This window comes from Caloenas nicobarica, chromosome 11 (assembly GCF_036013445.1).
Source record: "Caloenas nicobarica isolate bCalNic1 chromosome 11, bCalNic1.hap1, whole genome shotgun sequence".
NCBI lineage: Eukaryota > Metazoa > Chordata > Aves > Columbiformes > Columbidae > Caloenas > Caloenas nicobarica.
This window is the reverse complement of record NC_088255.1, coordinates 23,139,087-23,166,026: the sequence shown is the minus strand read 5'-3', so window position 1 is coordinate 23,166,026 and position 26,940 is coordinate 23,139,087. Positions and strand designations below refer to the sequence as shown.

Genomic DNA, 26,940 nt, shown 5'->3' with positions numbered 1-26,940 from the left:
TACCAGCTTCTTCTAGTCTGTTTCAGTTTTGTTTAAGATGTCAGCTCTTCCAGCAGGAAAAATGTATTTTTTCCTTGGTATGCTTAACAAATAATAACAGCAAATTGACCAAAAGGTCTTCAGGACACACTGTATCTGTATACATGTTCATACTTTCTTCCCCGATAGATCCTAGTCATAGTTTCAAAAATAACACAAACTACTGTCTTGCTAATTAAATCCACATGTGGACCTATGTTATATAGACTCCATCTCAACTGGCTATTTTATCACTTTTTGCACTATACCTACAAAAAAAGGCTTTGTGCTACACTGGTGCAGGCGAAGCAGACGAGGCTCTAGATGCGTGTGGGCAGCGCGGGTGATACAAGGACAATCATGCACGCATTCTTCCTTCAAACTGGATTCTTTGCAAATCGCTTTCCTAAATTCTCCTTCCTGACCACTAAAGAAAATTATTAACTGACTAATCTATATCTGGCCTACAAAGAAAAAGTAGGAGGTAGAAAAATTTCAGGAGCTTACTCCTGGTATAAAAAAGGATGGAATGCAAAAAGTGGCAAGAAGCTCAGCTGGGCAAGGGAGCTTTACAGGTCCATCATATAAACTGGGGGACTTCCAAGCAGGAGAAAACCATGCAGTGAAAAACTGTGGAGGCCGAGACAGGAGTGTGGAATCAATGACGTGAGGCAGAAGGTAAAGCCGGAATTTGAAGAGGGCAGGAGACAAGCAAGGAAGGCGATCACCAGCTTTGTTCCATGCATGCTACGATGGGAGAACATGACCACTGCTAAATCTGAAAATTAGAAGGCTACGGTAACCAGGAGAGAAAGGGGTAGGGCTTGGGTAACTTTTCTGTCTGAAAAGACAGTTAAAAAAAATTCCTAGAGACAAAAATTATTCTGCAAAATCAAGCCACAGTTCTCTTGTAGCATTCATAAATAGTCTAACATCTTGTTTACAGTTGTAATTTCTATTTGATGGAGTTATTATCAAAGAGATTAGCAACTCCTTTCAGTTCAGAGACATTTAAATTTAGCAGCAGGAAAAAGAAGTTTTGTTGAGTGTGGAATCCACCCCTGCTGCTCCAAAACAATCAGAAACAGGAAAAAGTAATCAAAAGGGAGTTTTAATGAGTTATAGAGCTATTGTTTACCGGGGAGGGCTGAAAGCCTGAAGCCCAAGCCTGCAGGACCTCCGTGACCCTGCACTGCCTCTTGGTGGCAAAATATTTGCTTGAAATTACGTCAAAACAACACAATGTGTGTGTCCGAAGGCCAAGGCGGGGGTACATTGAGAAAAATAGTGGAAATTCCCTGAGTCTCTGAAGGTACTGCAGGCTTTCCTTGAAAAACAAGGCAACAAGAGCAGCTGTTGGCGCGCGGCCGCGCTGGGCGGGCAGCGCGCCCCGGGTGCCGGGCAGGCCCGCGGGAGCAGCTCGGGCCGGGGGCCGCGCGGCCAGGAGGGCTGCGCTGGCGAGGGAGCTCTGCTGGAGACGGGATGAAAACAGGAAGCTCATTTTTCCCAGGAAATAATTATGTAGAAGCACTGCGGTTTTGAGGAAGAAGACTTGTTGCTTTCCCAGAACTCTCCGAGGTGAAAAAGCCCAGAAGTAACGCTCTGCTCAAAACCGACAGGGCAATTGTGCTGTGGTGCTCACCAGCAGTTATTTAACCAGTAGTATGTGTCTTAGAGAAGCCTGCTGCATCTGGCTGGTCAGGGAACTATAGCATTCCTCTCTGCCCATCCCTTGGGACTTCTTGGGTAGAAAAATCTCTGCCAAAACGCTCACGACTTGCATTTAATGCAAGTCACGCTCCAGGGAATGGGTACAGACTCCAGAAGCCTTCTCAGAAGCATCTGAGCAGGAGGAAGCCAACAGGTATAAAAATGAGCAAAAAGATGAGTGTTTCCCAGGGAAAACAGGCACATTAAAACGGACAGCAGACCTCCCCCTCTGGCTGCCCAGACTGCGGCGACGGGCGCAACACGTGGGCTCAGGTTGCGCGGTGCGACAGATGACCGGCTCAGCCACGCGCTGCGTGACCGGGAGAACGTGTCTGCCAGTCCGTCACAGTAATATTCCCAATATGACAATCCGGCAGCGTGCCAGCCGGACGCCTGGGAACAGCACGGTGTGATGTTCGTGAGCCAGCTGGGCTGCCTGGGCGTCCCTGTGCCGTCCTCAGGTCACTCGCGAGGCCGCGGCACTGCGACAGCTCTGCCGGGTCCCCCGGACGCCCCGGCACTGCGGAGCATCCAGGTAAACGGTCCCCACGCGGATTTTAGTTCTTGCAATACACAGCTAAAAAAGCAAGTTTTCCCTTTGCGTGTCACACCCTGGCCAGCATGATGTCACTAACAACCCTTAAATTTTGTCATTGTTGCCACAAATAATGAACTGAAGAAGACAGAAGAGAGAGTCATCTTCCCTACAGGTAACAGGGAATGCTCTTGGACACAGTACTCAACATTTAATAAACATTAAAACTGCTGTTGCTTTGTATATCTGTTTCACCAGGAAAACTGGAAAGCCAGACCAAGTATTTTTATTTCACCAGCACCTACTACACCATGAGCAGGTTTGTTAAGCTCCCAGATTTTATTTCACGTTTACCTTTGTTAAAATTCCAAATAGCCATGTTTTATCTGCACAATGCCACTTAATCAGGCATATGGCTTTCTAGAGAAATGTAAAACAACAGCTTTGTCTAAAGTCATACAATCTCCTATTGACTTGTATCACTCCACCAAGAAGCCAAAATATTTTAATTAGATAGAATGTGTAAAGTCAAGCTGCAAATAAGAATTTACAAGCAGAAAATACCTATAAAGAGAGTTTCGAAGTGGCCACTAAAATTCAGATTCTTCAGCTTTTTGCAAAGCCAATTAAAGATTTTTTGTCCATTAACATCCATAGCACCTACGGCTGCCACTAAAGCTGTAGACAGTCAGCATTTCTGCAGGTCAAGTTCAAATGAGCTGAGGCTGGACTCAACAAAATCAGAGCATTCAGGCAAACTGACTGTGTCTGACAATTTCAAACACACTCAGTAACGCATGCTTGTACATCTACATGCACACACCTGATTTTCCAGAACGCTGCAGTCATGAGCAGCCCTAAGACCTACCAGGGTCCTGCACCACTGTGATCGCATTTGGTGGATCTATACCATATACATTAAGAAAAAGCTCACCTTGATGTCCTGCATGTGTCTAAATAAGACCCAAGATGTTTGTTACAAGTTACTCTGTTAGAAGTATAATCTACAATAAATACAATATAAATGAGCAAACGCTACAGAGTTTCTCAGCTTTTACCATGCTGGTAAATTTGGGTCCATTTGCACTGACGTACCAATACCTGCAAGAACATCTTGTTTATATACGTAAGCAGAAGCCTAATTACAATCATTCTTAATATTTTTGGCACTTATTCTTCAAAACCACAAGCCCTTACAAGTACTCATTCAGCTGCCAATCTGGAAAATACCAGCATGTCTCAAAATGTTATTTACAAATGAAATGCAGGTCATCAGCTTGACCTTCGGAGCAGAAGAAAATATAGATATTTTCAAGCTGGCAGGGAAAATAGCTGTAGTTTCCTTTCTTGATGAAGAAAAACATGTTTCGCCTTGTCTTATATCTGTAAGCAAAACTGGATCTGGGAAAAAAAGACATATAGTACAAGGCACAACTACCCCCGCCTTCCTCACTGCTCACTCTCTCCTGCAATTGTGTAAAAGCAAGGAAGTAAAAGGCTGGTAGAGACTGAAAAACATGTTTTTCTTTGAAAGTCCATCTGCAGAAATATTTATCAGCTGTTGGCAAAACACACAAAAAATAATATTCTTTTTTTAAAAGCCAGAAACAAATAGGCCCTCTTTTCACTGAAAAATGGAGAACGTTTGAAGTCCCTGCTGTGAAAAACATGGTTTTTATTTACTGCGTTTTTGTTGTTTGTTTTTTTTTTTACCGCTCACTAGAAGTCCCTCAGGTGTTTTGCCACTCAGATCTGCAGTATTATCTAGTGCGCTTTTGCCCCCGGTCAGTCGCAGTCTTCCTTCTTCATGAACGGATGTCACCAAAGCTACCCATGGAGAAGAGAATATAACCCCCCTCATTTATCCAGCTGCTGTAAGTAATTGGCTGGTGTAACGATCAGCCAAGGACGGGTCGTGGCAGAGAGCGGCGGCGTCCCCACGGTCCGGGCAGCGGGACTCCTGGGAGATCCCTCACAAGGTCCCTGCAGAACACACCAGGTCCACAGTCCAGCCAAAGCCAAACCCCGAACCCTTCTCTGCTTCAACACAAGCAGCCTGGCAGGTCTCAGGGTCCAGGACGGTCTTGCGGGTACATAAGGACATCATGAACTAGGAGCTAAACCCCTCTCACGGCTCCGTGGGTCCCACAAACAGACCTTTCTCCCCAGCTTCCCTGGCTCCCTCCTCTCTTCAGCTCACAGCAGGGAAAGCTGCTCCCAAAGGAAACACAACAGGATCTGCCAAAATTGGACTTAAACTCTTCTCCCACAAACAGCTGCCCAAGGAAGAAAAAAAAAAAGCTAGAACAAAGTCCTTTTCTTTATTTCCCCACTTCATTTCCTGCGTGTCCAATTATGCTGAAATCGCAGCACTTCACAAGACGGAGAAGAATCCTTCATTACGGCAGGAAGAAGGACACTTAAAAAACGTGGAGAGATGCAAAAACGTCCCACAACTAGCATGACTTGAATTCTAATGGCTTCAGTAAGGAGGTGTGCAGAGCACTGCAAGAAATTGAGAGTGGCTACTGTGTCTGTGTTGTAATTATATGGAAGTAATGGGCTAAAACCACCCTGATGCACAACCGGTTCCATCGCTGTTGCCTTAACTAAGGTATTCAAAAAACATTCTCAGAATGACCATGAAAAGGGTCTGGATAAGCCACAGCTAGAGGAAATCAAAGGTGTCTTGGAGGGATGAAAACCCAGGTAGAACACTGTCTAGCTGGCTGCAAAAAAAATCCAATATCCTGATTTTAGGAATGCAAAGTACTTTTAGCCACATTGAGAATATAGGAGCTAGTGGGTGCTCCATAGCTCTGAACAAATAGTCTGAAAAACGGTGCAGGGCAGGAACATTTGGGAACTCACTGGAGTCTCCTGGTTACACGCACTGAGAAGGGACAGAGACAATGATGAAACTGTCTCCACTGTTAGAATTGATTACACTAATGGACATATGAGAAGAGGGAGTAAGGAGAGGCCAAGTGCTTCATAGGCATATGAGTAATAAGGTGTTAGTGTCTCATATCTGTCTTCATAAATCAAAACACTTAAGAAAATTAAATAGTTTCTCATAATGTAACTTGATTAAATTGTGTTCCTCTTTTCCCCTGACTAGACCAAAAGTGGACTCTGGGATCTCCAACCCAGCTTTAGAGGTATCATAAATACTACCACTCAGAATACACAACTATTGTGTGTCTTGTGACTTCAGTCCTCCATATTAAAATCCCTTCAGCTGAACTTTACTCCTCTCTTCTTGATACCGTGTCACTGAAGATCTGAGTCTGGGATTGGCACGTAGACAAGAAAGGAAACAGTGTGAGGAGCTGCAGTAGGAGTCCACTCTATCAGACGGTGAGGAATTCAGTATGGTTTTTATTTAACAGCCCAGCTGCAGGGAAGATCTTTAATTCAGACTTCACATGATGTCTGAGTTGAAAGGTAACCATGACACAAATTTATAAGAAGCCAAGTTTCATTAATTCCAGGACTCAACGCTTCTGAAAGAAAGTACTACCAGAAAGCAAGTAGAAGATACTCTCGCTCTGCATGGACAAAATGCTTGTACAGACACTTCCTGTTTTGTGTACACCTTATTGCCCCAGCGATGTCTAAAAATGATCAAAATGTATATAAGTGGGGACTGATTCACTAGGAACAGTATTTATGTGGCAGTTGTGCTACGAAACAACACAGAAGTGCTCCAAAGAAGTGAGCCGCTAGATACCTTCCACAAAGAAATCCGGGTGAAGGCTGAACCTAATGTTGGAATGAAGAATGAAAGGGATCTTTACATCCTTGAACTGCTGCAATGGCTTAGAAATGCCTGCTAGAGGCGAAGCCGTGCCAGGCACAAGAGGTCTCAGTGCTGATGCTCCAGACGAGGAGCACACCTGAGCACGCTGGCTCCAGGAGCTTCCATATGTCCCGCTTATCCAGCAAACTACGACCAGCGTTGGTGGGGCTCCTCACCACACACACCAGTGCACAAGGGCAAGCTGAAGATGTTAATTGCCTGGGTCAGTGAGAAATGAGTCAGCGTTGCCAGAACGCCTCACACCCTTCCCCACACGTACCTCCGCTTGAAGCACATGGACCCGCGCTGCAGCCAGGCTGGAGGAACGCGCGGGAAAGCACCTGGCCTGCTCTGGACACGTAAGAACAGAAAAAATGGTCTGGGCTGCCCAGGAGAGAGACGGAAGAAACAAGGAGGGACCTGCTCAAAATAAGCATCCTGGTTTCAGCTGGGATGGAGTTAGTTTTCTTCCTGGTAGGTGGCATAGTGGTGTGTTTTAATACGAGCATAACGTTGAGAACACACTGACATTTCAGTTGTTGCCGAGCAGTCAAGGACGTTCCCAGTTGACGCTGTGCCAGGTGCACAGACGGGAGGGGGCACAGCCAGGACGCCGACCCTGCTGACCACAGACACCTCCCACTCCACGCAGCGTGGTGCTCAGCAGACAAAGCTGGTGAAAAAGGAAGGGGAGGACACCCAGAGGGACAGCCTTGTCTTCCCAAGTAACCACCGTGTGTGATGGAGCCCGGCTTTCCTGGAGACGGCGGAACACCTGCCTCCGATGGGAAGCAGCGAATGAATTCCTTGTTTTGCTTTGCTTGTGTGTGTAGCTTTTGCTTTACTTATTAAGCTGTCTTTATTTCAGCCCACGAGTTTTCTCACTTTTATCCTTCCGATTCTCTCCCCCATCCCACTGCGGGGGAGCAAGCGGGCGGCTGTGTTGTGCTTAGTTGCTGGCTGGGGTTAAACCATCACAGTAAGAAATGTTTTGCACCTCAGAACTTCTTCATCCCTGTTTTGGCTCCCAGCAGAACTGGCTCCAGGGGACAGATATATCACAAGCAATTTATCCCAAAATCTGGGCCATTGTGAAAAACGTTTCCGTATTCTGATCATACCACTTTTGTATTAACATCTCCTCATGCAGCGTAACATCAGCTTTTAAGACCTAGCTTTAGGTTTCTTCCCCCAAAGAATAAGTCACAGAAACAGTGATGAACTGGAAACCACGTAGCAGCTATCTTGTGTCTCATTACATTCTTACATTTATAACTACACTAAACCAAGGAAAGGTACATTCAGCTTGTATTTAGCTTAAAACCCACTGTTCTCATCTGCTGAGGGCAGTGAACGTGAGCTTGTCTGTTTTATGACCAGGATCAGTCAATCTATCAAAATAAAATGCTTCTCTCAGCAAACTTTGTTTCTCCCTTTAAAAGTCACTTGCAGCAAAAGGACACACTTCTGTGTGTATGAAAATCATAGGAAACTAAATGAGAAACTCTTCTGCTGTAAGGCCCCTCTCTCCACTACTGGCAAAGCATTTGGGTGGCCTGGGTTACAACAGACACAAGCTACAAGAACCAACAGCTTCCCCCTGTGATCACTAGTAGCAGATTCCTGTAGCTACAGACATATGCACAACAATGAGCCCAGCTGTGGAAGGCGGCCATTCCGGGATGGACGGCGTGGCTGGCAGGAGATGCGGTGGCCCAGGGGACCCTCCTCTGTCACTCTGCTCGCAGGAGCTGAACGCAGGGGTAACCTCTGAACGCTGCTGTGTCCTACTGCTCTGCTTCCCTGAGCCTCAACACAGGAAAAACACCCAGGCACCCAAACGGCTCCGTTATATGGGTGGAGCAGACAGGGACAGCTCTGTGGCTGTGCGAAGGTGATCTGGCAGGCAAACTTTATGTCCAAAACCAAAAATAAGAACAAGGATTTATTGCTGTTTACTATTTTCACCTATTGCATTTGCTTTTATTCTGTGAGGTGCACTTTAACCCCCTGTCAGATACAGCTGACCCGCATACTTTTTTAAAAGAACTCACCAAACTTGAACTTTAAAGGCAAATTTTTGACTGTCTGTGCAAACACAGAATTACAGAAGTTAACATCATTTCAGCTATGCTCCACTGGCTCTGCTAGCAATGGTCCTTCAATGATGCAAACTGCCAATTACGAGCATGCGTGTATTTTCTCCAGGACTACAATGGACTGCATTCAAACTACAGCTGATTTTCCAAAAGCTTCACTTTGCACTTCTCAAGAAGGCCTGATCATAAGTGGGAAACTATTCAATGAGCAAAGCATGAGATGTCAATATTTTTCAGTCATACAATACTTGTGGGATAGAAGAAGTGGTCATTAAAAAAAAAATTGATTACATGGTCTTAAGATACACTATGCAAAAAAAAATGAGAGGGTGAGGGTGACAATATTGCCATGCTCAGTCACCTTTCCAATGCCAAAGTGGAAGGACAATATTGCAAAGTTATGTTCCACAGGTTGCTGACACAGGATTGGTGTTTAGTCATGAAGATGAGAAGTATTTACAAATGCTTCCAACAGATAGGATTATGATGTGCTAATTAATCTCCAGGCTGTTTAACGAGGCATGGGCACAGAGGGGTGGGAGCAGCAGCGCACAGAGGCGCTGCCCAGCCTTCAGGGCGGATTATGGCTGGAGTTGTGAGCTCCCACTGCATCCGCTGTGGCACCCCAGGGGTTAACAGGAGCCTCCTTTGTCCAGGGGTTGCTGCGAGACGGTTCCTGTACCTCAGGAAGCAGGGAGAAGTTTCCTGTTTTGAAGAAGGTTCAAGAACGATTTTCTTCCAATCAGGCAGCAGATGCCTGGGCAGGAAATAGAGAAGCAGCTGCTAGCCCTGCTGTGGCCAGCGGCCGTGCAGCCCGGGCAGCCACGTTCCCTGCACTGTGGCCAGCGGCCACGTTCCCTGCACTGTGGCCAGTGGCCGTGCAGCCCAGGCAGCCACGTTCCCTGCACTGTGGCCAGCGGCCACGTTCCCTGCACTGTGGCCAGTGGCCGTGCAGCCCGGGCAGCCACGTTCCCTGCACTGTGGCCAGCGGCCGGGCAGCCCGGGCAGCTGAGTCCACCATGCACTGTGGCCAGCGGCCGGGCAGCCCGGGCAGCCACGTTCCCTGCACTGTGGCCAGCGGCCGGGCAGCCCGGGCAGCCACGTTCCCTGCACTGTGGCCAGTGGCCGGGCAGCCGGACCCACCTTGGCCAACAGAGCCCCAGTGACAAGCAGGCTGCAGAGCTGACGGGAGGACTTGTGGTGGAAGGTGCCTGGAACGAGACTGACACTGGAGCCAGACCAAAACAAACCCAAATACTGGGAGGAAATGGGTGTTCTGCTTCCTCCCTATATGTACCTCTCACACAGCACACTGCACCCAGCATATGGTCCTGATAAAAATGAGGTGTGTAATTAATTGTTGTGGTTCAAAACAAGGCTCAGAGGTAGCAATAGTCATTGCTGCTGTAAGTTTTTCTCTCACTGGTGATTCACTGCCAAGGGAGACTTGGGTGTATTGGGGGTATCAAATTCATGGTCCCATCAAATGCAGGAAACCAGTCAAAATTTCTCCAGCTGGTTGGGGCTTCTTTTCCTCTTCTTTTTCAGATGAAATTTAGCAATGGTGTTTGCTGACCTCCATTCAGCTCTTGTCCCAGTGAAGACAGAACTGCTGTTGACTTTGTTTACACCAAGTCTCAGCCCTTTTGACTCAGTGCCCAATTTTTCTTTCACTGACATCACTTTTACACCTGTATAACGTCCGACCCTCAATGGTATTGCTCCTCACTCACACTTGCTCCCTTTGAGTGAAGGCTGAAGCAAGATCTGCTACCCTTCAGCTTCCAGCTCACAATTTGATTCTTTGTGATGTTATTTCTGCTGGTGCTTTATGTAACAGACAGCATCTGAGAGGCTGTGAAAGGCTGGAGAAAAACAAGACTAACTGCATTAGGTAAATCCCTAGAAGTCTGTTTTCAGGGACTCCACTGTTTGCTGCCAGGAGAGCTCTACTGACATGGCAAATATGGGCACCAAGTGCTTTGAAGTGCAGGACTGTCACATCTTACTGAGTAAAGATAAACACGTTTCTGGACACATCCTTGCCTGAGCTAAATCACATTAAATGAAGCTTTGCCTGGGTAAGACATGGGCCAAAACTGAGCAAGGGCTTAAGAATTAGGCATCTGGGCAGCTGAGAAGGGAATAAAATCTCCACAGCTGAAAGGAAGGAGTGGACTCAACCGTGGCACTGTGTAAGCTCTCAGATTTTGTACCACTGCCTACAAATATTCTTTTTTAATAAAAACGATAGAAATCTCAGAGACTTGATTCATCAGAGGAACTTCGATGGCACCATGAACCCAAAAGGAAGCACATAAACCTCGTTTCTGAGAGGACTGATGCTCGTGCTAGGGGCCCTTTACTGAAAATGGGAAGTGAAACAATCAGTTGTTCATTTGATTAAGTGGCAGTCAAAGACATATTTAGAGTATTTCACAGTTGTATTCCTTTGTGAGGAATACAAACGCAGACTGTTCTCCCACGAACTGAATCCACTGTCCTTCCAGCCTCCCTCTCCTAAAGCATTCCAGGGTCTGTACTCATCAATCATCCTCCAAAATCTGCTTTCTCTTGCAGTCTGTGATGAACTCCCTTAACTAGATAATGGACAGCATGTTTTCAGTGCTAGTCATGAATAACTGGTAATTGTAATCCCTTTTCTCTTATTGCAAAAAATAGGAACTGATAAAAAGATATGCTATAAAGTAACAAACTGCTAGTACAGGAGAGAATATTCATCATCTTGCACCTATAACTCTCCTTCTTTTTCTCTCCGTTCCCTTGGTGTTTGTCTCCACTTGTCTTTTCTTGCCTTTGATTAGGATATAAACTGTTCAGGGCCAAGGCTGTGCTGTATGTTTGACAGGTTCTTCGCTGTCAGCTTTGATGTAAAGAAGAGCACAAATATAGAGTGAAGGCAGCAAGCAAACTATCGTTAAAAGGTACAGTGGTGCTCAAAAATTGGAAGAGATTATCTTTGTATGCGAATTACACCAATATGAGGAGAGAATGCTGTCCACTTCAACATGAGCAAGCTTTACTTTAGAACACTTTCAGTTTAGCTAGTCGATGGGCTCCCGGACAGTCAAGGATTTCCTACCAGTCCCCAAAAGAATCAACATTTGTTTGAATTTCTCTCTTCCAAAGAAGGGTTCACCACTCATCTTTGAGATCTAATCCAAGGAATGGTCCTTCATCTTCCTTCTCCACCAACAGCTCTCAAGAGAGCATTAACTTCAGACTGCAGGGTCCTGGAACGCTACAGTGCATCAGGCCTGAGACAATTCCTGCCAAAGCACCTGAAACACCAACACAGCAGCAAACTGGCAGCGGCCTCGGGCTCCCGGCAGCAGGGCCAGGCTGTCCGGCCCCCCGGGGCAGCTTTGAGCAGAGAGGAACGAAAAGAAGGTGAGGCAGACATGACCTACCAGTCCCTGCAGGATACACAGAGTTCCACAGACACAGTAACTGGTCATCAGGCAGCAATGACATCAGTCACAGCTGCCCCCAGTGCTGTTCCATCACAACAAGGTAAATATCTAAAAAGTGTTTACCTACCAGTATTCAACATAGGTGGCTATAACTATACTCAGCTCATCAAAGCTGCCCACATTTTACATTTAATTTTATCTGCCATCCCAAGGAATGCATGTAGTTATTAACATGTATTCATTTTCTTCCATCCTGTTTTAGTAAATGATTTCTCTTTTCGTGACATGCAGCATCAGCTTACCCATGAATGATTGAAATGCCTATGCACAATAAAGTTAAAGCAGATCCATGCCAATACAGTAGCCTTTCCCCCATACATGAAGCCTTTCAGATGTGCCAGGCACCGTTCAGAGATACGCACACGGGATCAGCAGCCCTGTGGATCTCCAGGCGGGGCTTCGCTGGCTCAGCAACGGGGTGAGCACTGTTCACCCACCGCTCCCTGTCCCGTGGCTGCCCGCGGGCACTACCAGCTAGAAATCACCAGGAAATACCAAAATAACATGAATACAGGTCATTTCTCAGGCAACTAAGACCAGACGCATGTAAAGATTTATAAGGTTATGTTGGTTTCTGAAACTGTCCTTACTAGGAAGTAGGAAGTTTAGTTCAATGTCATTTTGGGGGAAAAATCCTCCTTCCCCAATGCTGTGTTCTTAGTTGGGTGCCACTGACACCAAAACAGTAAAGAAACCCCTAAAACCCAAACCTATATATGCCAATGAAAAAGGGATAGCAGGGTGAAAGATCATGAAAAATGCCCTGCCATACCATTTATAATGAAGCAGGCCTCATCTTGGAGAACACCGCTACGCAATAGCAGAAAGAGGCTTAAAGTAACCATCAGGATGCCCAGGTAGTGCAGTATGATAAACAGAGTCACTAGTTTATGTTACAACAATGAAAAACAAAACTACAACATGCCAGATAACTCTGATCTAACAGGGCACTGAAGTACTCTGAGTAGCCCTGCTTAAAACAGATTATGCACTTGCTTAGATTTAAGCATGTATTTAAAACATCTGCGGGATGGGGACCTGTAAGCCTAGGATGTTCCCCTGGGTTTTAAAATTCATTAGACTTATTAAATGGATAGTTTGGCTGTGTTTTGAAGGAAATGCTTTGTTAAAAGTAATCTTATTATTAAAAACTAGCTGGAATTATCTAAAACCCATATGTTTCATTTATTTTAGTAATTGAGTAACAAAAATAGATGTGTTGATTTCAATTCTAGTCAATTAAGTCATGGATTATCCCTGAGGAAGATGGTTCCTCTGTGCTGACCTCTGTTGCTGCCAGGAGTGTTTTATGCGGTATGGCCTCCACTCTTCAATACTCTTCATTGTAGAATATTCTTGCAGAAGTGGCTGCAGAATTTTGATATGACCCTTCAGCATCTCCTGAACTTGCATTCTCCTTCCCATTCTTGTAATATAGATCATTCTCCATTATTTTTGAAAAGGGTTAGAGGACAAACTGACAAATTTCAAGCAGTTCTTCTATGGTTCTTATTTGCATTTAGCTATAAAGCTCCTAAAGCTTTTCATCATTTCAGTACAGGAAATTATACCCTGGATTGTCTTTCAGAATGACAACAGAGAGAATATAAGCCTTTTGCTTACTAAATATACTTTTGATTTTTTTAAGATAGTGATCACTGCACAAATGTTTATTTCTTTTTCCTTATTGCACCCAAATTGTAGCTTAATTGCACATGTAGCAGAGTCCTTGGGGCCCAAAATTAGTCTGAACTGCTCAAGAACACGTTCCCTGGTGAACAGCAGGGTATCTCGTAGCAGTGCATCTCGTAGCAGTGCATGTGCTGCATTTTTAACCAACACAACCCAGTTCAGAGTTCACAGCAATCGGGTCTGATGGAATAGAAGGGTCAGTGGCTCCTGGAGCTGCCCTGGCACCCGGCGGCAGGCAGAAGAGGGACGGGCAGACGGGAGCTGGTGAGAAGCCTCACCCTCCGCAGAGCCAGCTCCAGAACCGACCCCGGGCAGCAGCGGCCCCAGGCCAGGCCCCGAGCGACCGCGAGCTGTCCCCTTGTCCCTCAGTACTGGGTTCTGCTGGAGGGCTGAGCTGCTTTCACAGAAAACCAGGAGAGAAAAGAGCCATTCTTTTTCCAGGAAATTTTTCACAAATTGGTTGGTTGGATCAAAGCCTATGAAGTTTCACAGTTCTTTGCCCTACAGCGGATCAAAAAGGATTTTGAGTGAGGTGCATATTAGAAATAGTACAGCAACTACAAGACCAACTGGTCTATTTGCAATTTCTTTTACAAAGGCTTTGTTTTGCTACTAACATACTTAGCCAACATGTTTCCATTACGTAGCTACGTATGAGAAAACTTTGCTACCTAGACTATGTTTTCCAGGCTATTAGGAAAACCCCCAAATTCTGCAGCCCACACTCTCTGTTATTCTATGAAAACATGTTTCTTTCCTTCCTGCTGTCCCCTTCCTTTGTGCATTAGTATTATCAAGCTGCTTAGCTAAAAAGTTATTCCCCTAGAAAACATGTTTAAGAAAATTTTACAAAATCAACCGTACTGTGCTTGATTTTTTTAACTTGTGCTTTCTTTTCCATTGTGTCACATAAACTTTTCCCCACACTTTGGAAGACCCTAAATCTGTATTCCTGAACCTGCTTCAGATGATGCTTTCTATTGACATGAGTTATTTATGTTGATTGACACAGACATCAATGCTGCGGGTGGCAAGAATAAATCAGGGACCAGCGCATGAAGATGGGAGAAGACCAGATGCCCGTTGGCCATAGGTGGGCCAGGGAAACCCATTTCATTCCATGCCCCAGGGCACACACCAGGCATGTTATGCTATGAGGGAATATATAGGTCTTTCCATCTCTTCATCATGTCTATCAGAGTAGTAACGAGAGAGTTGCTACTGTGAATTTATGTGTCTCCAAAACCATACAGCACTGCAAACACTTGCTTAGAGGTGCAGTGATACAGCCAGGGTCCCTAGAGAACCAGAACCCTGCTTTCCTGGACACCAACCTCAGTGGGAGAGACTCGAGCCCACAGAAAGAAGGGTTTAATCCTGATTTCTCTCACTGCTTGCTTTCTCTCTTTTGAGGTCTGCGCACTGATGTGCAAGGTGCTCTGCACTCCACTCACAGTGAGAGCCTGGGCTACGCTACAGAGCATCTGCCAGCAGGATGATGTTAGTTATCCGGTACTTTGCAAAAGCAGGACTAACAGCATCTCAAATGAAGTTACTCTGGATAGTGTTAGCAATAGTCCTGATTTCTGTGGGATTCAAAATGTCAAAGCAGGACCTGACTGCATCACATACACCCCAGTCCCAACACCAGGCAGGTACAACATGCTGCTTCTTCACCTCCTGAACTTGCTGGAATGCAGGGCTCTGGGATGTCCTGCCCTGGGGAGGGATGGCCCCTGACTCTGGGGTTTCTTTGCCAGGAGAGGGAACTTTGCAGAGTTGTCGTCTTGCACCAGCAACACCTGAGCCACAGCGAAGGCCAGTAGGGCTCTGTCGCGCCTCCACTGAGAGGAAGGGTGCAACCCGCCCTTGTCTGGGGGGGGTTAGTGCTGCTGCCAGCTTGCAAACACGGGGAAAGGCCCAGCCACAGGATGCCTGTGTTAACTTTGTTGAGTCAGGAGCTGGTTTATGGGAGAGGGGAAAAGACAGCAGCCTGGAGCTGTCTGCAACTGCTCTGAGCAAGCGTGGTTTGTGCACAAGGGCCGCCCGGTGCTTCCCTGCGCTCAGACACCGCTTCCAGCAGCAGGTGCTGTCGGCTCCGCAGGGATGCTCCGGGCCAGCGAAAAACGCCCGGGTGCGGGGCGGGGCTGGGCCGGGGGCTTCCCCAAGCCTCGTTCCTTAGGGGTTCCTAAGAGGGGACAATCGTGTCCCGCGGAGGAATGCAGCGGGGAGGGGGGGGGTGAACGGACTGGGGAGGATGGATGGAGGAGGGGAAAGCATGGAGAGGAGGGAAGGATGGACGGTAGGAAAAGGATGAAGATGGGGAAACAAATGGAAGGGATGAAGGGGGAAAGGACAGATGGAGCGGGTGGCGGGAGGGAGCGGGGATGGAGGAGATATGGAGGGAGGGGAGAAGGCGGGAAGGGGCACGGCAGGACGGGAAGCAAGGAGGGTGCAGAGGGGGGAGCAAGGGCGGCGGACAGGGAGCGGGGGACGAACGAGAGGGAACCCGCTGCGCCTTTAAATGTTCGCGCCCTTGGGCACCCGCGCCGCGTTCCCTGGCCCCGCGGGAGCCAGCGGGCTCGTCCGCGGCGGGGGCTGCCCGGCCCGCCCCGCCCGGCCCAGCGCCGCGGGCCGAGCGGGGCCCCGGCCGCCGCCACCGCCCCCCGACGGGCCGCGCGGGCTGGGCGGAGGCGCCGCGCTGACCGCCCCCGAGCCGGCACCGCCGCCTGCCCAGCCCGCCGCGCCGGGTGCGGCTGCCCCGCCTGCGCTCCCGTGCCCCCGGAGGGGCTGCAGGGCCGGGCGCGCCCGCGAGGGGCGAAGGCGGCGGCGGCCCCCCGGGACCATGCTCTGAGCGCCCGGGGCAGCCAGCGAGAGAAGTTGGGTGGAAGATGAACAAGGCCGGTAAGTGCGCGCGTCCTCCGAGACGGGTCTCCGCCTCCAGACATCTTTTGCCCGGGGCCGGCACACCCCGCTTGCGGGGCCGATACCCCCGGGACGGCAACCCCGTCCGGGCGCTGCTCCTCCGGGGCTTGGGCTCCCCGGCCCGGCCCGGCATCCCTCCTCCGGGGCCGCGGCCCCCGGGGCTGGCACCCCTCCTCCGGCCACCCTCGGTCCAGGGCTGGCCCTCCCCGGCCCGCAGCCCCGCGGGTGCTGAGCGGCTCCCGGGGGCTGTGCGGCCCGCCGGGACCAGGGGAAGCAGCAAGGGCGGGCGAGACGGGGGGGTCCGAGACAACCCGACCGGCAGAGCGGGAGGGCTGACCCGCTGAACGACGCGGGTCTGCACCCGCTCTTCCCTCGGACACATTTAACCCCTCACAAAGCTCCTAGGAAATCTGCTGTGACTTTCTTTCTGAAAGGTAGTGCTTTTTTGCAGAATTTTCTCTCTAAGGCAAACCCAAACCTTTCCTCCTTCCGTTAACTTCCCAGAATTTTCCCTTGATGGCGACTGAGAAGGTAAAAGAGACAGGATGAGAAGGGAACAGATATTAAAGACAAGACATTCAACAATTAAACATTAAAATAAGTCACTGGAAAATTAGGGCAAACTTTAAATTCTCCACCAACATTTTCTGATTTTCAGGGATGATGCACATGCAAAAAAAAAAAAGTAACAATCTAGGAAACAATTATTACTAACTCTGGAGTTGTTTAGAAAAGTCTACTGCTGCATCTATAATTAAAGAGGAAGAGAAACAGTCCTTTTGTGTTAGCCTTAAAATTTCCCCGTCCTTGTTCCAGAAGGTGAACGTTGCTGGGCACCTCACTTGCACGGGTACATCCTGAAGCCCAGACATTTCACTGCTAGATACCCTGCCCTATAACTGTCATGTGTTGGGAAACTGTGAATCATTGTTTGCCAAAGCACAGGAACATAGGATTGGAAAGGATCTTTTAGGTCAAACCCAGCCCTCTGCCGTTGTATCAGCATGTTGTACCACTCCTCTGAATTTAAAGCAAAAGGTTCTCTTTCCCCTTGGAACAGGGAAGTGAGACACTCTCCTACCCCAAAGGTGGGGACATTTCCATTCTATTTTCTGATCCTGTCTGGACCGGACTCTGTCCCTCCCAGGCGACAACCTCATTTGGAAGTTAAGTGAGCCAGCCAAAAATTGCTTTAGCTCTGATGCTCCAAGCTCTCTTTCTTCATCTCTCTGTTATCTAAAACAGACCAGCTCTAATCTGATCCTGTTGTCAGTGGAAGTGCAGTGTAAGGAATATCAGGTGTATCCATTTGTAAAGACTTAAACATTATTAGCAGGGTTTTTTTGGCGGGGGGGGGGGGGGGGGGGGCGGGGGGGAATGTAGGACTGAATGGGACTATCTTCAGTACCAAAAGCAGTACCCATTGTTATAGAACACAAGGTCATATTACTCCTCCTATTAATTCGTCAAATTATATCTTAAACCAAAGCCTTTTACACAGCTTGCCTGCTATTCCTCTCACAAAACTGAGAACCTCTTACCACTGCTAGATCTTCTAGTTTCCAGACCAGATTCATTGCCATTTATTCTTGTGATTACATTGTCCTTTTGCTTAAAAATAGTTCTTTTCCTCCTCTGGTGTTTACCTCCAGGTTGTATTTATAGAGTGCTCATATCCCTTCTCAGCCTTTGTTTTGTACATTCACACAATGCAAGGAACGTCTCTCCCATCAGTGCAGAGCAGAACTTCCTACTGAATCAGAAGGAGAGGGGGATTCACAGAGTGCCACAACCAGGGACCAGCGTTAGTGATCTCTGTGTTGCAGTAAGTGATGCACAGCACCAGGAATCAGTCGGATGTGCAGGCAGATATGGCAGCCTTGATCCCACATAAGTCAGAATAACGACAGACAGAAAACAGGAAGGGAGATATGGATTATCCTCAGAGATGTGGAACTGATATGAAAGACAGAACGATCCCCCCAGGGTCACAGGAAATCTGTGCTAACAGACAAGACATCTCCCAGCCCCGCACACGGACCTCCAGCCCCGAGCACCAATTGGTTTGCCAGGCGCTGAAATGACGCTGCCCATAGAACAATGTACATGTCAGACTCCAGATTGTGCAGAGGTGTAAGCAGATTACATATTCTTTAAGATGCTACTGAAAGTGATATAAGAAAAGCTGCCATAGGTACCTGTCAGAGAATTTAAACCAACATTTTCTAGGAAGCAATATATGGAACAACAGGTGAATATAAACTGCCTGCTGCAGTGTGAACTTCTGTTGTGAAATCACAGCAAAATTGGAAACATCACAAACACTTATAGTTACATTAAAAAGAAAGATATGCCAGTAGTTTAGAAGCAAGATTATTTAATTGTCACATATATGTGATTTTTCGTAGTCAAGCCCCCCAGCCCTACCAAGACTTGTACGTACAGTCTACTAGAGACAGGGAAAATGCTGCAGAATTTTCAGGATCAAGATGTTTTGGTGTTTGAATTAATCTTTTTCAGATTACATTGCCTTTAGATTTTTCCCCTTCCCTAGCAGTGTTTCTCTGTGAGATGTTATGCTGTTGTATTTTATTTACAGATGACTGCAATAAAGTTGTGTAGTAAGAGAAGTTTGTAAGCTATTGATCTGATATCCCAGAGTCATAATGCATTGATCTAATCATAGCGATGGATTCCAGTAACTGTACAGAACAGCACTTTATTTCTGCAGAGTGGATGTGCTCTGACAGCCCAGCTGTTAATATTTCAGTTAAGATTTGTAAGAAGACAAAATTCCCATGGGATAGTTACTACTGACTATAGGTCTGTCTTCACATTAGTGGAACCTTCTTGCTATATAGAGGACTTCAGCTCACACATTTGAAGAATATACACTGATAAAAGAGGGTGGATGTTTTTCAAAAGTATCAGACTTATGCAAAAGCTGAAATACCATTTTCATAAGTGTCTGAGGCATTCAGGAGCCAACGACCTGCTGGCTTTGAACAGGACCTCAGATCAAGTGCCTAAAGCCCCCATATTCAGAAAACAAGTATCTAATTCCTGTTCAAGTCCAAGTGGAAGCTGATAGCCAAATGTGGACTGAGGTCCCATTTGAAAGGGAGATCTGCACTCCTACATCATTAGAAATCCTAGTCTAAATACCTTTTCCATTTCAAGTGACTCTCATGCAACTCTATTTTCATTTCTTATGTGACTTGTCATTTCAAACTTTTCTCCAGCAGCGTGAATAAGTGATGCATTCACATGCTGTAAAACAAAGAGAACTACTTTTGCAGTGCATGTTGCAAAATTAACGACAACTTGGTTATTTACAGTACATCTTGGGGTCCTATCAGTGACAGCACTGGTGCCTTATGAGTTGAACCCCTCAATAGGATTGTACTTTCCTTGTAAATCATGGTACCTCATCTGTTCAACCTCCAACATATTGAAGCAGGTTACAGAGCTTATGCTGGGTACTTAATTCAGAATGACATTAAAACGGCTTATCTACATAGGCAGCTTAAACTCACCCTCACTGCCTGGCTTCAACAGCTGGCAGAATTGTAATTACAGGTTAGAACCTACAGCTTCCTGTGCTGGAAATGTAATGAATGAGTTTTAAGACACTGTGCTTGGCTGCCATACATTCCTGGCAGCATTACTATAGTGATGGATGCCCACGTTCTGGCCAGGTCCAAACCCAGTGTTCATCCATCCAGAAGAGCTGTTCATTTCACGTACAGCAAAGCTCCATGTGCTATTTTGATACCAAGCTCTGTCTACCATTCTCTCAGAACAATTTCTTCTCTAAGGAGTAAGCACCACAGTCAAAATACAAACCCATGTATTGGACAAGCAGAGACAGACACAGGTACAGAATTTCTTCTCTGTCCTGCTTTGTAAGAACTTGGTGTTGTTTTGGTAGCTGAGCTGTGTAAAGTTCTCCCGTGCGTGTTCAGCGCAGTCACGCCGGTCCCACAAGGCTCTGGGTTTGCGCAGCACACGTGGCTTTTGTCACCGCTGTGAGCTCTTAGACACGTGCTCACGCTCTGATGGGAGAGGGAGCGTGAGCACCACGGCTGCTGTATTACGGCAAGTGCTTTGTTGGTTCGTGTCCTTGCCTAGCTTACAAACAGAAATACTACCCTGAAATAACTTTTATCTCTCCTGGTCCAAATAATTTCTATGTAATAGTGTTTCAGCAAGTGACATGTAAGTGAATTTCTGTATTTACTGCTATTCTTAAGGTTGCTTATTCGCATTTCCTCAATAGTAGGACTTCGCTTGCTTCAAATGGGGAATTCGATCCCAGTCTTTGGAAGAAGTTACAGATTTACTTGATAAAGGCAACTGTATAGATGCAAAGACATACACTGATGTCTGTGTAGTATTTTAGTAGCGCATTCTGATTTAAGAGAAAAGCATTTATATGACAGAAATGAAGTCTGGGTTAATTAGACTGAGGACTGGCTAACTGGCAGTAGCAAATCTCTGTAGTAGTTAACATTATCAGATGGTGGTATGCGTAGGGCTGGCACCAGGATTATGTTGATACTGTCCGACATTTTCTTTGGTAAAAAAGCAAAAAGAAAAGTTTCAGATTACAAAGTTCACTTACTGATGCAAAGATTGGTGAAAGGGTAATTACAAAAGCAGGTGGGGCAGTTATATAAACTGATCTGGATCATTAAGTTGGATCCATTCAAACTACACTTAATGCATATTATAAAGTTATCAGTTTAGAGAAAATGAACACGCAAGGCAGCCTTGGGAACAATTTAGAGGTTATAATGGGCAAGTCCACATGATCCAGTAACAAGCTAATGGAGCAGTGAGAACTGGATCTGAACAAGTACTGAACTCTGCAGACAGCATCATCAGTACTCACCGAGGAATTCTTCCCATAGGGCTGCCTCATGTATTTTGTAGGGGCCATAGGAAAAGGTTCAGAAAAAATCCAAAAGAAGAAACTTCAGGAAAGGCAAAATTGTCCAACTGCAAAGATTTAATGAGTTAATTTGTTCAGTTTACCAAAAAGAAGAATGTACTAAGACATAGCTGTAGGTAAGTATATGTATCCCCTAGAGAAATACCAAATAATAAAAGGGTCTTTAACCCAGTGGAAGAAACAATAACAAATACTGGAGATAAAAGCTGGAGATAGAAGCCAGGCAGCACTAACTGGAAATAAGGGCTTTCTTTTAAAAATGAGCAATTCATTACAGGACTAAGATAAGGATGATACTAAGGTATATAGTCCACTGTTTGCTGACTTCAGACCAAAGCCTTCTAGAAGATAAGCTTTAACTTTATTTCAACGTAGCCAACTGAAATGATACAGCTCCTGATCAGAGCTGAACAACACTTTCTGATGCCCTTGTCTGGATATTCTCCCTCTACCTCCTGCTTCTCAGGCAATTTCCATCTGTGGATTTCTTTCTGGGCTGAAGCAGTGACAGACAGGACTTGGGTGCGCTGCCTTCTACTGGCATTCTAGGTTTGGTGAGGTCTCATCCCACTGTTGCAATGTGGTCCCTGCACCTCCACTGTCACTTCCATCCAGAAGCTCTGCAGATCCCTGAACTATGCAGTGCATTTCTGTCCTCAACCTCTCATTTTAATGGCTGAGTTCAAGTAATGCCAAAGGCATGAAAAAACCCACAGGTCCACAAAGTTTGTTGATCAGAAAAAGCTACTTTCATCATCTTAAGATGCCCGAACTGGACTGTAGCACCAGCCAAGGCTGGCACTAGTATCTGCACTGTGGAGCTAAGTCATTTCCTTGGCCACCATCAGAGACCATGGGCCTGGGACACGACTACAAATACCCCTGCAAATGTGAAACCTCAATGTTTCATTAGGTCTTCACCCCAAAACCAGCTCCTTGATGATGGGGTAGTGGTGTTGGTAGATATGGTCCCTTATACGTCTTCATTAAATTGTAGGCTAATTCCTAGATCTGGAGAACATTTGAAAGTGGGTAGCTGCAGTGTTCCAGGCAATACACCACTACAAAATGTTTCTTGTTTCAAAGAAACACCTGAATAGGGAAGGCCAGATGGGTTGGTTACCATCCCAGGAGAGCTGCCAGGCTACAGCTCGCAGCTTAGAAACTTGGAGGAGAGGAAAGTAATTTCACGCAGGCTGCGGCAGGAGTGCCACCAGCTGAAAGGCGGTTTGCTGAGGAAGGTGGGCAGGGCGCGGGAGCCCCGTCCTTGTCAGCACAAGGAAGCTTCGAACAATAAGGGGAGGAGCAGGCTAAAGAAATTCCTATTCCCCAAGAGTTTCCTTTTAAGCACAAGGTGGGTGTGTCTCCCTCCAACATAAAACACATCCCAAAATAAACATGCACGCTTATTTGTGAACATACACATTCCTTATGGTGCAGTGTTGTTTTGTGTCCATTTAGAAGTTACAGCCAGAACCTTTCAAGTGGCTCAGACAGCAAAGGAAGCAGAAATTGAAGCAAAATGAAATTGTCCTGATAAAAGGCAAACAGTGGTGCTTTGTTTTCACTAATTGTTTGGGTTATTTTTTAAACAAACACTCGTACTCCTCCCACTGCCTCCCCCACCCAAAAAAAAAAAAAAAAAAGTTTAAGGAGCCTGGTGAAAGGGAAGATCAACACACAGAATGCTTACGAAAAGACTATCAAAGTAATCAGCAGTGACCAGCAGCTGGCACAAGTGGGTTAGAGTAGGACTTCACAATGCCTATTATTACCATGCTATTAGGCTGGTGCAAAAGTAATTGCGGTTTTGGACCATGAATTTTAAATCATAATAACTAGGCTCCAACACATCTTTATTAATCAAAATAGAAACCATTACAACCAACACAGTTTTGCCAACAAAAAATAAGTTTGTTTGTTCCTGTAGCATAGAAATCCATGCTTTGGGATTCAACAAACTCTTAGAAAGCAGTTTCTGCATCCTGCTGTTTGTGGAAGTGTTCTCCCTGCAAAGAGTTGCCAAGATGCTTGAAGAAGGGGCAGTCGGGTGGCGAGAGGTCGGGAATATGGCAGATAAGGCAAAACGTCGTAGCCCAATTTGTGCAACTTTTGAAGCGTTGGTTGTGCAATGTGTGGTCAGGTGTTGTTGTGGAGAAGAACTGGGCCCTTTCTGTTGACCGATGCCGGCTGTAGGTGACGCAGTTTTCAGTGCATCTCATCAATTTGCTGAGCGTACTTCTCAGATGTGACTGTTTCACTGGCATTCAGAAAGCTGTAGTGGATCACACTGGCAGCAGAGCACCAAACAGTGACCATGACCTTTTTTTGGTGCACGTTTGGCTTTGGGAAGTGCTCTGGAGGTTCTTCTCCGTCCAACCACTGAGCTGGTCATCACTGTTTGTCGTATAAAATCCACTTTTCATTGCACGTCACAATCCAATCGAGAAATGGTTCATTGTTGTTGCATAGAAGATGACACTTATCCACTTATCTAGCTTTTTCACCTTTCCAATTTGCTTCAAATGCCAAACAACCATAAAATGTTTGATGCTCAGCTTTTCGGCAACTTCTGGTATAGTTGTAAGAGGATCAGCTTGGATGATTGCTCTCAAGTGGTCGTTGTCACCTTCTGATGGCTCCTCATCTTCAAGGCTCTCATCTCCTTTGGGAAACTTCTTGAACCACCGCTGCGCTGTACATGCATTAGCAGCTCCTGGGCCAAATGTGTTGTTGATGTTGTGAGTTGTCTCCGCTGCTTTACGACCCATTTTGAACTTGAGTAAGAAAATCGTTCGAATTTGCCTTTTGTCTAACATCATTTCCATAGTCTAAAATAAATACAAACAGCAAGTACTAAGTCACTAGCAAAAAACCAAAAAGCGAGAAAAGCGCGTTAAAGGGATGTATCACATCACTACATTTAAGAATGTATTCCAATATCAAATGGCAAATTTCAACAATGCAAAAACCACAATTCCTTTTGCACCAACTCAATATGAACAGGGTCCATTACCATAAGTTCTCTTCCACTAGCAATGTTACTGAAGGTAGCAGAAGGGAAAACTCAAGATTACTTGGATTCATTTTCTGTAGAAAACTGTCACTGGAGAGAAAGTGGTTAACTGTGTTTAAGCTGTATTTTAAGTGGATGTCTGCATAAAGGAAATGAGTTCATTACCTTATTTTATTTTCAATTTGTTTATACGACAAAGCTTGGGAGATCCTGGCATTCTCTACAGTCCAGTCTTTTTCTCATTACTCAGTGTGTCCGTACAGACACTCCATCTGACAAGAACAAGGATGAGAATGCAGAGACTGTGCTCCAGCCTTGTCCTATCCCAGGGATTCCCAGGGATGGAGATGTGTCCCGCTGTTGGACAGGCGTTCCTAGGAAAAGCCAGACACTGTGGGAGCGATCTAATACCTCCAAAGGGGTATTTCTTCCTTGGAGTTAGTCCTAAAAATGCCTTGCCATGGTGGTAAGGGGTCCATTGCCGATTTCTGGTAGGAAAGGTGTAAGGACTCAGTTGTAGCTAATAAGAATTTCATGCATTTTACTATCAGAAAGTTAGTTTAGGATGTTCAGTTGTTGCAGTAACATTTAAAATTCTGAAAGGTGGATGTGGCTGGGAAGCCAGGCTTACAACATACTCAACCCACCTCTATTCCCTCCCCATTTTTTAACTGGCAACTGTTTTCAGCCTTCGACTGCTGCAGACTTGCTGCTGGCGGCAACCGAAGCAACGCTGCTTCAGCAACGGGGAAGGGTTGGGCACGTTTCTGAAATAATCTGGAGGGAAAAAGTTATCTACCCATTCTGTGATTTCAATAGAATTGTAGAATCATAGAATGTCCTGGAGCTGGAAGGACCCACCAGGATCATGGAGTCCAACTGCTGTCCCTGCACAGGACACCCCACAGGTCACCCCGTGCGTCTGAGGACGTTGTCCAGTCTCTTCCTGAACACTGTCAGGTTGGGGCCGGGACACCTCCCTGGGGAGCCTGTTCAGTGTCCAGCACCTCTGGGTGAAGAACCTTTTCCTCATGTCCAACTGACCCTCCCTGGCACATCTTCCTGCCATTCCCTGGGTTCTGTCACTGGTCTCTAAAAAGAAGAGTTTGGCGCCTGCTCCTCCTCCCTTGTGAGGAAGCTCCAGCTGCGATGAGGTCTCCCCTCGGTCTCCTCCAGGCTAAACGTAATCAGACAGTAACAGACGCCCCGCAGCGCACAGCAGCAATGCTGCGTGAGGAGCACATGCAGCTCCCTCTGCCTCCTTTTCCACAAGCTGTTTTGAGCCTCCTGCACATGAAGCTGGATCAGATAACAGCCCAGATACAGAATAATTCTTAATCAGTATTCAAGCTGGAACACAAGAGGTTCCACTTAAATTTGAGAAGAAACTTCTTCTCAGTGAGGGTGACGGAACACTGGCCCAGGCTGCCCGGGGAGGTTGTGGAGTCTCCTTCTCTGCAGACATTCAAACCCGCCTGGACACCTTCTGTGTAACCTCATCTGGGTGCTCCTGCTCCGGCGGGGGGTTGGACTGGATGATCTTTCGAGGTCCCTTCCAATCCCTAACATTCTGTGATTCTGTGATTCTGTAAGCACCTGGTAAGAACAGACTTTTCACTCCTGGGCTGAGCTGAGATCACTGACTCAGTTTTTAACTTAGATGAAATCTCTCTGGTGTCTCATAATTCTAGAAAGGCTGTTTTGTGACTATATCAGAATGCCAAACTGTCAGTATCTGAGTATTGGAAGAAGTCTCCAATCTCCCAGAGTCTAACCAAACAAATATGCCGGTATTAGTTCAATACAAATTACTCCAGTACTCAAGTACCATAACACCAAGTATCAGGACAACTGGAGAATCGTTTTAAAGCAGTTTGCATTCAGTATTACTTTATTCCCAGTATGGTGCACAGCTGAATTTGAATTGTCTTCACTTCCAGACATCAAAACTCCGCATTTCAAAATACTCAAAATATAACAGCACGGCAGCTATGCTTCCTGAAAGTTACACGGTGATTTAGGACAGGATTTCGTATAGGTACCATGTCCCAAACAGTGTCTTTTGAGATGCTGTTCCCTTTTTTTCCTCTGTCTAGGGTATGAAGATTTTGCACAAAGAATTGTTCCCATCTCTCTCATGGTGAAAGTTCGTCCTGTGCTTTTCCTTATAATGGAGAGCTCCCCTTTTCCCAACAAAAAGTGTTAATTAAAGTTATAAAAAGAATTATAGATTTCCGATTGATTAACCATGTAATTACCTATTGATGGCCAGGAAACATTAGTAAGAGCAAACTCCTTCTCTTTACTTATTACCATCTGTAAACATTTGGTGCGCTGGCTTCTCACACCACATATTTCATCTCATCTAAAATCTCATGAGGGAGGATCCCTATTGTTTCCTATTTATGCAGCCATACAGCATTTCATTTATTTATTTAAAGAATAGTAATTTCAGGACCAAGGCAGCTAGAAGTGGCTGTGGCATGTAAACTGCATTGTGAGTAAAATGCCCATATATGACTTGATCAATCTAGCTTCAATCTAGTTTATTGTCAGCCTGCTTGAATTCCTCTACACGTGTGTCAGCACTTCCACTATAAGTAGCTTAGAGACCCCAACTAGCATTATTTTACAAGATAATTCACTTTCTTAAATCATATTCTGATGTTCCCAGAAGACGGTACCTACAAGGGGT

At 46.1% G+C, this 26,940-nt stretch overlaps 1 protein-coding gene and 1 long non-coding RNA gene across 4 annotated transcripts in view; one reads left to right on the top strand and one right to left on the bottom strand.

The window, feature by feature from the left end:
* The window catches only part of LOC135992995 (uncharacterized), a 146,984-nt gene that overhangs the window by 37,170 nt on the left and 82,874 nt on the right, over positions 1–26,940 (bottom strand). The window lies entirely within an intron of this gene.
* FGD5 (FYVE, RhoGEF and PH domain containing 5) overlaps positions 16,014–26,940 on the top strand; it is an 87,760-nt gene continuing 76,833 nt past the window's right edge. For both annotated transcript variants that reach the window (XR_010606794.1, XM_065642531.1), the window contains exon 1: positions 16,014–16,254. Coding sequence is in view for 1 of the 2 variants with exons in the window: in XM_065642531.1 (XP_065498603.1) it covers positions 16,242–16,254 (13 nt within the window). In the remaining variant the exon portion in view is untranslated. The remainder of the gene's footprint in view (positions 16,255–26,940) is intronic.